Raw genomic sequence first — 15,409 nt, 5'->3', positions numbered from 1 at the left:
AATAATTGCTGAATTTGACAGCATGAATAAAAGAGAATTGAGAGACTATGAATCAGGTAGAGTTAAAAGAGGCAACTGCTTCTCAACTGCCAGTAATAAAATTACGAACTGAGTTACAATGGCCATTTAAAATTCAGTCTCATAGCAAGGATAGTACGTGGTTGGCTTTCATGCCCCTTGCCATGATCATGAATAAATTGATTTGTTGGACATTAGGGATAATGTCCAATAAAAGTTGTGGTACCCAGAAAATACTCTCCATTGAACTCCAAAGCCCAAGTAAAACTCTAATAAAATTGCACAATTGAAATGAGAGAGAAAGGAGGGAGGAATAGGTGGAAAAACAGCAAATGGGGGAACATATTTAGGAAAGACTGTGGGTGTGGCTATTGGCATAAACTGACTAAACTCAGTCAAAAGATCAGTTAATTTTTACATGAGTTATATTGCTAAAAATAATGAAGTTTAAAATTTAAAATGACATGTGAGTCCCAGTGTTTGGGCAGAAAGCAACCTGAGAAAACTATCCCCCAGGCATATTCTCCAATTCTCATCTCCCATGTGGCTAAGGAGGATAATGGGATAGAAAGGATCACTCATAGGTTGGAGCTTGAGTCCATGAAAAACAGAAGACAAGAGAGCCACTCTCAGAAATAAAAACTGAGGAATCTTCAAAGAGCACTCCCCACCTTCAGGTTCAGGCCTTCAAAATTTCAGAACTGCTCCAACTTGAGTTTGTTTTGTGTGTCCTGTTTTCTTTCTTCTGACTGGAAGTGCTTATGATAGTTAAGCTGAGAAATTCTCACTGGGTATATAATATGTCTGGGATAAATAACTTGCTTTTGGTTCATGACTTGACATCAAAAGAAACTATATCTGGATTTGATGAGGAGGCCGTCAAGCCTCACTCATTGTGCTGGACTCAGTTATTCATGGGAGTTTTGTTCTGTTTATCTTGGGGATGAGGTGAATGCGTCCTGCATCTGGGAAGAGAAGTAAACTGAATATCTTGTGATTTAGAACAGTGCACTGTAGAGTCATTGGAACTTCTCACATATTTTCAGGTTTTCTTTCAGGGAAAAAAGCCCTCCTTGAATTAACTATGAGTTATTTGTTTTGGCCAATGGAATCCTGACAGGTGTGGCATATGTCATTTTTCTGGCTGAAACTTTAAGACTTGTTTGCAGTGTTTTTTCCTTCTGCCATCTTGATCACTTTTGCCTTTAGGGGTTGCTGTCAGCCTGAGTGTTGGAAGAAGACATAGCAAAACTCATAGCAAACTTGCAAGGCACAAATTAGGAAGAAGTTAATAGTATAACTCACGCTGTAACTCAAGGATTTGGGGAATTCTTTACTACTGCAGGATTACCTAGCCTGTCCTTAATGACAGACCATCTCAGATTGACTTAACAGTGAAGGACATTTATTGTCTAATGTAATTGAAACTCTAGAGGCAAGGTCAACTTGAAGCAGGAGTGATTCAACAACTCACTGACATAACCAAAGAAACATTTTTCTATCTTGAATGCCCTACAACTCTCATAAATGCAAGAAAGCTCGTTAATGCTTTTATAAGTATGTTCTTCTTTTCCATTTAAGAAGAAAAGATAATAGCAATCCATGTAGCTATTATGAAAAAAAAAAAAGAAATGAAATCTTGCGTCTCCCCCAAATACCCCTAGGAAATATATTTCTAGGCCTCATTGACCTGATTTTCTATGTATCTTGAACCGATCTTCATAGACAGGGAAACAGATTATTGTGCTTGTCTTACATTAATCAGAGAGTAATTCTGGATATCAATATAAGCTCAATCCCATACTTTGTGCATTACTAAAACTTAAATGTAGGTTTTACTCCCCCAAAATATGGGATACTTTACTGTCAAAGAAGGATAATGAACATTGAGCAACCGACAGCAGATTTTATTAAAGATTATAACATGTAAAGTAGCATGTTAGTTAAAATTCAAATATTTTATTTGGATATACTTATTTTCCCTAGAAAATGTCCTCTTTCCATAAACTGATGGTCAAATATCATCTGAGAGAAAAACTATTTTTGATAAAGAAAATTAATAGTTTACATAAAATTTAAAAAAAATTATTTTTTCTTGCAAAACAGTTTGTAAATCTAGCTAACCCAATCTTTGCAATACTGCAGTACTCAAATTATTTGGCTTTGTAGCATTAGAAAGATTATCTATTTTCAGATGAAGTGTCAAAATGGATAGTGTTCTCTAACAGTTACACCTAGATGATTGCCAATACAAGATGGCCACCAACTGTCATTCTTAGATCATCAAATAAATGTCTCTACATTTAATAGGACATGATGCTGATAAAGACATATGTTGACAGCATACAATACACCTTAGATATTCTATATGCCAAGTGGTAACACATTTTTTCCAAAGAGTAAAATGTCATGCCAAAACATTTGTAAAATATCCGTTCTTTATATAGACCAATCTCTTTATTTTTCCTTAGGATTATTAATTGCATGAAGATTGCTGTATTTCATAATTATAAGTAATGAAGTTTTTTATTTATCCAAAAAAAACAACTGGGGATAACTCAGAAAGTTATTTGGAAAAGATAATTTATTTTTAACTATGTAGTAGTTATTCATTTTTTTCTGGCAATTTTGGTAATTATTTGCATAAGTCTTTTGGTTTTAATCATTAAAATATGCATGCAAAACTGTATTTCTAGCTTTCTCATTAAGTTTGAATCCTTGATCCACATCTAGGTAGACATTGTCTAAGTAATGTCCAACAAAATTGTGATCTTTGTCTAATTAATTGTAACACATAAATTGGTTTTTATGTGGTTACTACTATTGTGAGGTTTTGTGTGTTTCATTTTTTCTCCCTCTATATTTTTATATATCTTTATTCTATACTATTTTTATTGTAATTAATGTTATCTATATGCTACCAATATTTCTTTTTAAACAACATAAATTTATTTTCTAAAAATGTAAAGTTAGAGATAAATTGATTTCTATAAATATTGTTATTAGAGTGAGAAATTTTCTCAGGTTGCAAGACATGAAAAGAGAAATATTTCTATTTTAAATTTCCCTGACACTTTTATTTGCAGGCTGTAACAGGTGGGTTTTCCAGGACTTGCCCATTACAGAATAAAATGAATCAAATATAATCAAATATAAAATGGCTTAGCATTCTGTGCTAATCCTATCTACTGACTGAATTTTATATTCAGTGAAAATAGGAAACATAGACAACAGAAAGTCATTTACAAACAGGTTATCTTGACCTAATGAAATATGCAAATTACTTCCTCATTTTTGTATGGTACCAGTTATTAGCATTCTATATTATTGTGGAATGCACTCTGACACACTTCATGTTGCTACTTACATTTAAGGAAGATTTCCTAAATTCAAATGAATATTCTCTTTTAATAAAATAGCAAACATAAACTAATTTTTTTCTGTTTTAATAAAAATAACTTTTAGATAAGTTGTTTACTTGCATTTGTTTAATTTTTCACATTACATTGAATCAGCCTTTGAAAGTAACCTAAAACTTCATTCCAATTTTTATTGTCTACGTAGAGTATAACAGGATTTGAATTTCAAGCCTGTAGATAAGAATAGACAAATTAGTATGTCTTGCACCTAAAAGTCAAGAATTCCCAGCAGAAACATGTAAAGAGTGCACTTGCACATAATTCCAAAGCTTTCCCAACCATCAGGGAAATGAAATAAGCTGGTGCATTTCCTTACAATCATGGTACTTAGAATAAAGACCATCAACTTACAAGAGCCTGTGAGTGGTGATAATATTTTAGAATTATTTTCCCAATGTAATAGCTGCCTCATTACTTCTTATATTTTGTTTATCTGTTATGAGGCAAAAAAAAAAATGTTTCTCTTAACCAAAAGCTTTTCTCAAAACTATTACATGTGCTCTTTCATATATCTTACTAGTTTTAAAAAGAGTCCAATATAAATACAGTATTTTACCAATTGTTTAGTTCCAAGAAAAGTGAATGTGGTTTTACTGAAGATAAAATTTATGAATAAAATGTTTGGGTTCATTATTTAGCTATCTATACCCTGAAATTAAAAATAATATAAATATTTTTCTGTGATGAATTCTTAAGTTTACAGCAAAGTAGGGCAACTTCTCAAGTGAAATATGAATCAGCTAAATACATTTGACCACTGATTACAGCAAATAATTCAATGTTGTAATTTTCAATATTAGAAATAGTTTCAGGGATACTATATAAGAAAATAGATTTATTCTGTAGATCACTGTTTTCCCAATATCAACATAACGGCATCCACTATGGCAAGAGCCTTTGGTTATAAACCTAAGATGAACAGTCCAAATGTGAGATAAGATTAAAAAGTCTGACTATTGTTAGAACTGGCTTCTAATCAGTACTTCAAAATCTCTGGTCAATGAATGTTCCAGATCAAATATTTACCAATTTGCTACAAATTTAAACATATAACATGTAGTGAGCTTTGAAAATATTAATCTATTCAATTATTCTGTCAGTATGTCCTTCAGATTATTTAGTTGCCAAAGTGCTAATTTTTTATTTTATTAAATTACACGAATATAGAAAAATATAAATATTGTAAGTGTATAACTCAGAATTTTCAAAAACTATATACACCATATAGCCGGGCTCTAGATAAAGAAATAATACATTTTTGGTACCAAAAGAGCCTCTCAGACTCTCATCCATCACATCAGCCCTTGCTTAGGCAAAGGCATCATTGCCCTGATTCATAATAGTACAGGTAAGCTTTGCTTGTTTTATACTTAATATAAATGGAATCATATATGTATTTTTAAGTTTGGCTTCTTTTGTTCAATGTGATATTTCAGAGATTTATTCATATTTTAGATAGTCCATTCCTTCAAGCTTTATACAATTCCATTGTGTAAATATACCATGATTTCAAAATCATTTTAATTGATGTGTATTTTATTGTAATTTGAAGAATTATAATTGTATACATTTATGAGGTAACATTGGATGTTATTATATACGTATATAATGAAGAATGATTAATTCAAACTAATTAACATATCTACCACCTCAAATACTTATTTTTTATGGTGAGAATATTTGAAATATATTAGAAATATATTCTGTTGGCAATTTTGAAACATACATTTTATTAACAAGTCAACATGCTATGCTATAGATCTCAAAACCTATTTTTCCTGTCTAACTGAAACTTTGCAACATTTGATGATCACATCCTCATACCTCCCCCCCACCCTCCTAGTCCCCTCTATTCACCAATGTCTGCTTCCATTATTTTGGTTGTTTTTAATGCTCTATTTTGATCAAATATATCTTAAGGGAGCCTACATTTACTAACTCTTCCTAAATCTATTTACCCTTTCATTGTGTAATTTGTGTTATTTCCAACAACAACAACAAAAGCAAAATATTTTGTTGAAGCCATCGTTGTGTTTTTTCTTGTCTGGAACATGTTTTTTCACCTTCACACAGTACTAGGATAATTCCTTTGGGACCAACTCCATTCAGGACAGCCAGTGCTCTCATTATTTACAACGGCAATGCAAATAGGGGATTCAGGCACAACTAAGAGCCAAAAATAAAGCAGACCTAGCAGCAAAGAATCACGGAGCAAGCATATTTAACTATAAATGAAACAAATTGGACAGATAAAACTGGAATTAATAATTAATCCTTCAATGCAATTCACAGACATTTACCCATAAGAAACAACAGCAAACAGGTTTCCTGTTTCCTCCTCAAAAAGACAGAACAAAAATTGAGTGACTGACCCAAACAAGATGCTGATTTGTGAGCTCTCTGACCAAGAATTCAAAACAGCAGTTTTCAGGAAACTCAGTGATCTCTAAGATAACACAGAAAAGAAATTCTGAAATTTATTAGAGAAATTTAACAAAGATATTACAATAATAAAAAATCAAACAGAAATCATGGAATAGAGAAATACATTTCCTGAACTGAGCAATTCATTAGAGGTCTCAACAGTAGAATGGACCAAGCAGAGAAAAGAATCAGTGAGCTAAAAGACTGGCTATTTGAAAATACATAATCAGGGCCAGGAATGGTGGCTCACGCCTGTAATCCCAGGACTTTGGGAGGCCAAGGTTGGTGGATCACGAGGTCAAGAGATCGAGACCATCCTGGCCAACATGGTGAAACCCCGTCTCTACTAAAAATACAAAAATTAGCTGGATGTGGTGGCGGATGTCTGTAGTCCCAGCTACTCAGGAAGCTGAGGCAGGATAATCGCTTGAACCTGGGAGATGGAGGTTTCAGTGAGCCAAGATCTCACCACTGCACTCCAGCCTGGGTGACAGAGTGAGACTCCAAAAAAAAAAAAAATTAAATAATAGTAATAATAAATTTAAAAAAAAGGGAAATACACAGTCAGAGAGAAACAAACAAGCAAACAAATGAAAAACATGAAAAGGAACAAAGACCACCTATAAGATACAGAAAATTACCTCAAAAGACCAAATTGAAGAATTATTGGTATTCAAAAGTGAGCTGAGCAAGATCAAGGAGTGGAAATTGTAGTCAAATAAATAATGAAAAACTGTCCAAAGCTTGAGAAATATTCAGGTATAGAACGATCTGGGAATACTAGTCAGATTCAATCCCGATAAGACTACCTCCAAGGCATATAATAACCAAACTCCCAAAGATCAATGAAAAAGAGAGGATCCTAAAAGCAGCAAGAGAAAAGAAGCAAAAAGGATGAGTTCATGTCCTTTACAGGGACATGGGTGAAGCTGGAAACCATCATTCTCAGCTAACTATCATAAGATCAGAAAACCAAACACTGCATGTTCTCAATCATATGTGGGAGTTGAACAATGAGATCACATGGACACAGGGAGAGGAACATCACACATCAGGGCCTGTCAGGGGTGGGGGGCTAGGGGAGGGTTAACATTAGGAGAAATACCTAATGTTGGTGACGGGTTGATGGGTGTAGCAAACCACCATGGCCCGTGTATACCTATGTAACAAAACTGCACGTTCTGCACATGTAACGCAGAACTTAAAGTATAATTAAAAAAAAAAAGAAGCAAATAACATAAAAGACATAAAAGGAGCTTCAATTTGTCTGGCAACAAACTTCTCAATGGCATTTTCAATGTGTTCAAAGAGAAAAAAAATTGCAACTCAAAAATATTGTATTAGGCAAAATCATCCTTAAAACATGAAGGAGAGATAAACTATTTCCCAAATAAACAAAAATGGAGAGAATTTACCACCACCAGACTCATCTTACAAGAAATGATAAAGGGAGCTCTTCAGTCTGAAAGTAAAAACATACAAATATGCCAAAAAAAAGTTTTCAAGGCATAAATCCCACTAGTAAAATTAAGTACAAGGACAAACTCAGAATACTCTGTCACTTTAATTTTGGTGTGCAATTCTCTTGTAACCTCATATGAAGCCCAAAAATAAAGTCTGTCAAAAACAGTAATAGCTATAGCAACTTTCTAAGAGATAGTATAAAAATCTGTAAACAGAGGAGTTCGAGACCAGCCTGGCCAACATGGTGAAACCCTGTCTCTACTACAAACACAAAAATTAGTCGGGCATGGCGGCAGATGCCTGTAATCCCAACTACTTGGGTGGCTGAAGCAAGAGAATCGCTTGAACCCGGGAGGCGGAGGTTGCAGTGAGCTGAGATCGCACCACTACACTCCAGCCTAGGCGACAGAGTGAGACTCCATCTCAAACAAACAAACAACAAAAAAAGTAAACTGGGGCAACTAAAAGTAAACATGTGGGTGAGTGGAGTTAAAGTGTAAAATTTTTTGTGTGCTTTTTGTCTTTGTTGTTTCTGTTCTTAGTTTGTTATCCAAGGTAAGTTGTCTTCTCTTTAGCATAACTTACTATATCTATAAGATGATTTTTGTAAGCCTCATAACTTGAGATAAATTCATGGAAAATGAAAAGCAACAAATTAAAACACACTACCAAAGAAAATCACTTAATCACAAAGAAAGACAGTAAGAAGAGAAGAAGAGACTAAAACGAACCAGAAAACAAGCCACAAAATGGCAGTAGTGTGCACTTATTTATCAATAATAACACTGAATGTAAATGGTCTCACTTCCCCAATTATAACGTGTATAGTGGCTGAATGAATAAAGAAGTAAGACCCAACTATATGTTGCCTTCAAAAAATCCACTTAATCTAGAAAGATACACATAGACTGAGCGTGAAGGGGTGGAAAAAGATACTCGATGCAACTGGAAAACAAAGGAGCAGGAGTAGCTATATCTATATCAGACAAAATAGATTAAAAACCTAAGATTTAAAAAGACATAGGAGGTCAATATAAAATGATAAAGGGGTCAATACATCAAGAGAATATAACAATTATCAATAGTTTTATGCCCAACAACAGAGTTTCCTATAAGTACATAAAACACACATTAATAGAGCTAAAAATATATATAAGACTATAATAAAATAACAGCAGGGGAATTTAACACCCTCGTATCAGTAATGAACGTATCATCCAGACAGAAAATCAAGAAAGAAAGAGCACAGTTAAACTACGCACTAGATCTAATGGGCCCTATATGACATTAACAAAACATTCCACCCAACTGCTGCAGAATATACATTCTTCTATTCAGTGCATGGAACATTCTTCAGAATAGGTCATATCTTAAGCAACAAAAAAGTCTGAATAAATTAAAAAATAAAAATCTTATCAAGTAACTTTTCTGACCACAATGGAATAAAAACCACAAATTGAAAACAAGAGGAACCTTGGAAAATACACAAACACATAAAAATAAAACATCCTACTGGACAGCTAATGAGTCAATTAAAAAAATAAGAAGGCAATTAAAAAAAAATGAAAACAAAAATACAACGAACCAAAACTTGAGATACAATAACATCTATATCAAGCGGGATATTTATAGCAATAAATGCCTAAATTAAGAGTATAAAGACTTCAAATAACCTAACAATGAACCTCAACGAACGAGAAAAGCAAGAATAAACCAAACCCCAAATTAATTGAAGAAATAATAAAAATCACAGCAGATAAGAATAAAGTTGAGACAAAAAAATACATAAGATCAACAAAAGGAAAAGCTGCATGTTTGAAAAGATATTAACAAACCCTTAGCCAGATTAAGAATAAAGGAAGAAGAGGCAAATAAATAAAATAAGACATGAAAAAGGGAAATAAATGAAATTTATACTAGAAAAATACATAAGATCAATGATAGAAAAAGTTGGGTTTTTGAAAAGATAATCAAAATTGACAAATTCTTTGTCTAAGAAAAAAAGACCTAATTAAATAAAATCAGAGATGAAAAAGGAGACATAACAACTGAGAACCCAGAAGCACAAAGAATCGTTAGAGACTATTGTGAACAACTGCATGCCAACAAATTGGAAAACTTGGAAGAAATGAATAAATTCCTGGACACATACAGCTTACCAAGATTGAACAATGAAGAAATAAAAAAAAATTAACAAGCCAATAATCAATATGGCTATCAAAGAGATAATTCAAAGTCTTCCATCAAAATGAAGCTCAGGATCAATGGCTTCACTGCTAACTCTACCAAAATTTAAAGAAGAACCAATATCAGTTCTACCCAAATTCTCCAAAAATTTGGAAGGAAGGTAATACTCCAAACTCATTATATGAGGTCAGCATTACCCTGATACTAAAACCAGACAAAAACATGACAAGAAACCAATAAGAACACTACACGTCAATATCACTGATGAGCAGAGATGCAAAGATCATCAACAAAACACTAGCAAACCAAATTCAACAACACATTAACATGATCAAGTGAAATTCATCCTAGGGATACAAAGATGGTTCAACACATGCAAATCAACAAACATGATGCATCACATTAGCAGAATCAAGAAAAAAACATATCATAATTTCAATAGATGACAAAAAAGCACTTGATAAAATTGAACAACAGTTCATGATAAAAACTCTCATCAAAATGGGTATAGAGAGAATACACTTCAAAATTATAAAGGCCATGTATGACAAACCCACAGTTAACACTGTGCTGAATGAGAAAAATAATTTTTTCTTATGAGAAAGGCCTTTTCTTTAAAGACTGGAACAAGATAAGAATGCTTACTTTCATCACTTTTATTCAACATGACATGGAAAGTCCTCTCCAGAACAAGTAGGGAAAAGAACTAAATAAAAAGCATAAAAACTGGAAAGAAGAAGTAAAATTAGTGTTGTTTGTAGACAACCAATTTCACACCTAGAAAAAACCTCAATAAAAACAATGTTAAAATTGATAAAAACATTCAGTAAAGTTGCAGGATACAAAATAAACTACAGAAATCAACAAATAATCTGAAAAAACAAGAAAGCAACCTCATTTACTATGGCTACAACTGTATAAAATACCTCAAAGCAATCAAACCAAATAATGGAAAGATCTATGTAAGAAAAACTATGAAATTCTTATGCAAAAAGTACAAGAAAACACACAAATAATGTAAAGATATTTCATATGTGTGGATTGGAATATTTAATGTTGTTAAAATGACAATACTACTAAAGCAATTTACGGATTCAGCACAATCCCCATCAAAACAGTGGCATTCTTCACAGAAATAGAAAAAAAATTCTAAAATATGTGCAGAAACATCAAAAGATACCCAAATAACTAAAGTAATCATGAGCAAAAAAGAACAAAGCTAGAATCATCACACCACCTGACTTCAAATTTACTACAAAGTTATCACAATCAAAACAGCATAGTACTGGGATAAAAGCAGACACATAGACCAATGGAATAGAATAGAGAACCATATATATATCCACACATTTACAGCCAACTCAACTTTGACAAAGACTACACATACGTTGGGGAAAAGAAAATCTTTTAAATAAATATTGCTGGAAAAAAATGGATAATTTTATGCAGAAAAAATCTAGACCCCTATCTCTCACCATACACAAAAATCAAATAAAAATAAACTATAGACTTAAATCTAAAACTTAAAAATATAAAACTAAAAACAAAATTATTTAGGAAACACTACAGGACATTGGTCTGGGCAAAGATTTTTTTGTTTGTAAAACCTCAACATTACAGACAACTAAAGCAAAAAATAGACAAATGGAATTATATCAAGCTAAAAAGCCTCTGTACAGTAAACAATCAGCAAAGTGAAGAGATAACCCACAGAATGGGAGAAAATATTTACAAACCATTCATCTGTCCAGGGATTAATAACCAGAATATATAAGGAGCTCAAACAACTAAATAACCAAAACAAAATACTAAAAACCAAAACTAATAACCCAATTAAAGACTGGGCAGAATATCTGAATACATATTTCTCATAAGAAGACATAAAGATGGAAAACAGATATATGAAATAATGCTCAACATCACTAATTATCAGAGAAATGCAAGTCAAAACTACAATTTAAAATGGGTTGTATCAAAAGACAGGCAATAACAGGTGCTGGTGAGGATGCAGAGAAAGGGGAACCCTTCTACACTGTTGGTGGAAATATAGATTAGTAGAGCCACTAAGGAGAACTCTATGGAGCTTGCTCAAACACCTAAAGTAGAACTACCATATTATTAATCTCACTACTGAATATATATACAAAATAAAGGTATATTGAATATATATCTGCACTCCCTTATTTATTGCAGCACTATTCCCAATAACCAAATACGGATTCAATTTAACTGCCCATCAGTGGATGAATAGATTAAGAGAATGTGTTATATATACACAATGGAATATTATTCAGCCATAAAATAGAATGAAATCTTGTCATCTACAACAACATGGATGGAACAAGAGGCCTTTATATTAAGTGAAATAAGTCAATCACAGAAAGACAAATATTCTAACCCACATGTTCCCACTCATATGTGGAAGCTAAAAAAAGTAGAACTCATGAAGATAGAGAGTAGAACGGTGGTTTCCAGAGGCCAGGAAGGGTAGTGGGGGCTGGGAGAAAATGCAGGGGAAAATAAAAGAATAAAAATGTATTTATTATGTGTGCTTAAAAATCGCAAAGATAGTAAATTTTATATGTATGTTTTAACCAAGTAAAAATAAAACAATCATAACAAAACTCACAAAACGCTATAAAATTAAAATTTAGATAATTTCATTGTAGAAATAAGTAAAGTGAAAATAAGCACTAACGAGAATCATGTTGAAGAAGGTATAGAACAAATGCTTTCTTCATTTTGCTGCACAAGAGAAAAGCAGACACTAGAAAAGTAGAGAAAGACCTCAGAGGTATCAGATGATAACTTAAAAATTCTTGTACTGAGAAAAGCAAGAACTTTATTTATTAAGCGACTAATACATCAACTTAGGATCAGGCTAAACTCTAATGCCAATAGTACATAGCAATACACAAAGCACCAGTTAATAACCAGTAGTAAAAGCAATGAAAATGTCCATTTGAATGAATAAAAAAATGAAAATCTTTCCAACTATGTAATAGTTTCTTGAAAAAGGACAAATTAGCCATTTCAATATATTTTTTGTCAATATTTAAAAGTGTTATATTAAAATACATGTCTTACCTGATTCCTCAAAGTCACTGTTGTAAGCTTTCCAGGTTTCAGTTATTCGAAGAAGATTCTCTTCCATGGCTTGAATGTCCATGGAGGGGCAGTTGCATTCTGGAAATTTGGGACCACAGTGACACCAGCAGTCATTTTCCTTGCAGATAAACTCTCCCTCTGAATTGCAAGCAATGTAGCTCAAAGCTGCTTGTACAAAACGTTCCTGAAGATAGTCTGGGAGAAGTACTTGAAGCCCTTGAAGAACAAACAAAGAAATTAAACAAATTTACTTTGTTAAAGAAAAAATTAAAATACTTATTTATAATATTCAATCAAAACAGTAAATAATTTAGTGTATTAAATTTTGAATTATGTATTTTTAAACTATCAGAAAAATATCTAAGTCTATATGCTGCAAATATTTATAACTCTTTCAACATATTCTGACTCCATGAATATGAAACTTCAGAAATAGAGATGATTAATCATGGAGATGATTGAAAACTCAGACTATTTGATGTAATTTATCACAATATTTGGTTATTTTTACATAATATAGATGGAGCCTATCTTTCTAAACCTTTGAAAATACACATATGCATTTATTTTCTACCAGTTGATTTCAAATGGTTTTCAATATTTTCATTTTGTTTGCAGACTATCAGCCCACATCAATGTAAATATCATATAATGGGTTGTGTCATTGATAAAATACATATTGAATGTTGATGGTAAGGCTTATCTCATGCCATTAACAACATATAAGTTATATAATTCTATTTTTCAAGAGTCAGTACTAAAAAATAACTACAGGAATCAGATGGACTGATTTAGTTATTTCACAGTTTATTTTTTGCCATGTGTCAACAGTCCTAGTGATATAACTCATTAGTTTTCTAGAAACATGTTTAGTAAAGTTACTATCTCTTAAAAAACTGTCCAAAATATTGTAAAATTAAGATTTGGGCTTTTCTCAGGGTGTAGCATTTATTACGATATTTCAAAAATGTAGTTTTTCAGTATGTCTGGCTACTTAAGAAAACTTAAATACTAAATATTTAAACATATAAGTAGGTAAAAATAAATACAAAGCTAAGGAGAAATCTGGTAATAGCAAAGTGTTACTTACCAGAAAACTGAATTTTTATAATTTCACATGTTTTCTGTTTAACAAAAAAATCAATGTTGACCCTTGACTATTATCTTAGAGGTTGATTTAATAAAAATCATTGATTAACATTTAGAACAAAATTAATTTACAAATATGTTGACAAATTGCAAAATTTCCTTTGCAAATTGTTGGAAAAAGTACTCTTAGAAGTTATATATTCGATTTCGTATTAATTTTCATTTCACCTGGAATAAATATTTATTGAACAGTCTCATTTTGAAGAAAATTGCTAGGTAAGATACAAATATGAGGGTGACTGAGAAATTTATTTGTCACAGAGATATCTGCAGTATATTTAAGAAAAATAAAAGATGCAACTATATAAGATACATGTGATTCAATAAATATAATTAAGTGGCTAAACAATTATATTAAGTTCACAAAAGTAAAAAAACTTTTTATTAAAAAGTTAGGCATTGAACATTATTTGACAGATGTATAGTTTTCAATATTGAGTGACTGTGCTGAAGAGTGATACATTAACAGCATCACACACAGATAAAAAGCTGGGTTATATATTAATATATTTTGGAAATGAAAGTAGTAATATTGTTTCATTGCACATGGGCTATAAGAATACAATGAAAGGGTGCTTACACACATAAATGAGGAGTCATGTTGTTGGGATTCCTATATCAGGGAATACAGAATTAATTCATTTAGATTTAAATTAATTTTACCATGTGGGATACTAAGAGTGGTACCCATTTGGAAGTAGAAGGTAAAGAAATATATTAGAGTTGACTAATTTTTAAGATTAGATTTACGATCTTTAAGAAGACTGAAAATATCCACACTAGGGAAAGAAATTAAGGTAATAGAGGAATAGTGAGAATCTGCTAGACAGTACTGTATTTGATCTAAGGCAAGTAAAAAGTGTTAAAATACTTACAGGCATAAAATGATACATTCAGAAATTTTCTTAATCGTCTAGTCCTATGGCTTACCAAATTACTGCACATTTCAGATACACCTAGTGATTTTTTTTCTGAAAACTTAAAGTGCTAAAAACAATTTGAATAATTCAGAGTCTTTGCTCAAGGAACTCAGGAATCAGTATGCATTTATTAAAAGACCTAAGGTAACAGTAATTGAGTGTGGACTAGATACTTGCAAACTACTTATCCATTTTAATCTAAATTTCACACACACAAAACAAAGAACTCGCGTACCATTTTCATAGTCATAAAGCACATCATTGCATTACAACGTTGAATCTGTAAGACGGTAGTGCTTTTGGAGAAATAGAGAAGGCAGGAGAAGTAATTTGGGAAGGAATGATTGGTGGCAAGAAATGGTGAGTTCCGCTTTAGAAACACAAATACTCCTGCTATGATGATACATACATACACTGCTAAAAGAAGGAAACTCACATTCTGTAAAACCATTATAAAATTAAAGAGTTTTGAGAAAAGAGGTTTAGGGACGCAGCGCTCAAAACACTTGAATTTTACAACCAGACCACCAATAAGAACTAGTTGGTTCCTAGAGAGATAGCTTGGCCTGCTCTGACAAACAACTAGGAGTGGTTCAGGGCTGGCCACGGAATTTTCTTTTTTTTCTGCTATGTACAGAAACAGGAAAGCAGGAATACTGACAGCACTATATTTAGACCAGGTCTACCTGGTGCTGGAACAATGCTTAACAAAGCTTAGTT

General features: G+C 32.2%; 1 protein-coding gene across 6 annotated transcripts in view; it reads right to left on the bottom strand.

Moving 5' to 3' along the window:
* Nucleotides 1-15,409, bottom strand: part of BRINP3 (BMP/retinoic acid inducible neural specific 3) — a 390,799-nt gene that overhangs the window by 119,870 nt on the left and 255,520 nt on the right. For all 6 annotated transcript variants that reach the window (XM_019028084.3, XM_055378107.2, XM_055378100.2 and 3 more), the window contains one exon: nucleotides 12,600-12,836. In XM_019028084.3, the coding sequence (XP_018883629.1) occupies nucleotides 12,600-12,836 (237 nt within the window). The remainder of the gene's footprint in view (nucleotides 1-12,599; nucleotides 12,837-15,409) is intronic.

This window comes from Gorilla gorilla, chromosome 1, assembly GCF_029281585.2.
Source record: "Gorilla gorilla gorilla isolate KB3781 chromosome 1, NHGRI_mGorGor1-v2.1_pri, whole genome shotgun sequence".
In the NCBI taxonomy this organism is placed as follows: domain Eukaryota; kingdom Metazoa; phylum Chordata; class Mammalia; order Primates; family Hominidae; genus Gorilla; species Gorilla gorilla.
This window is presented reverse-complemented; position numbering and strand designations above follow the sequence as displayed.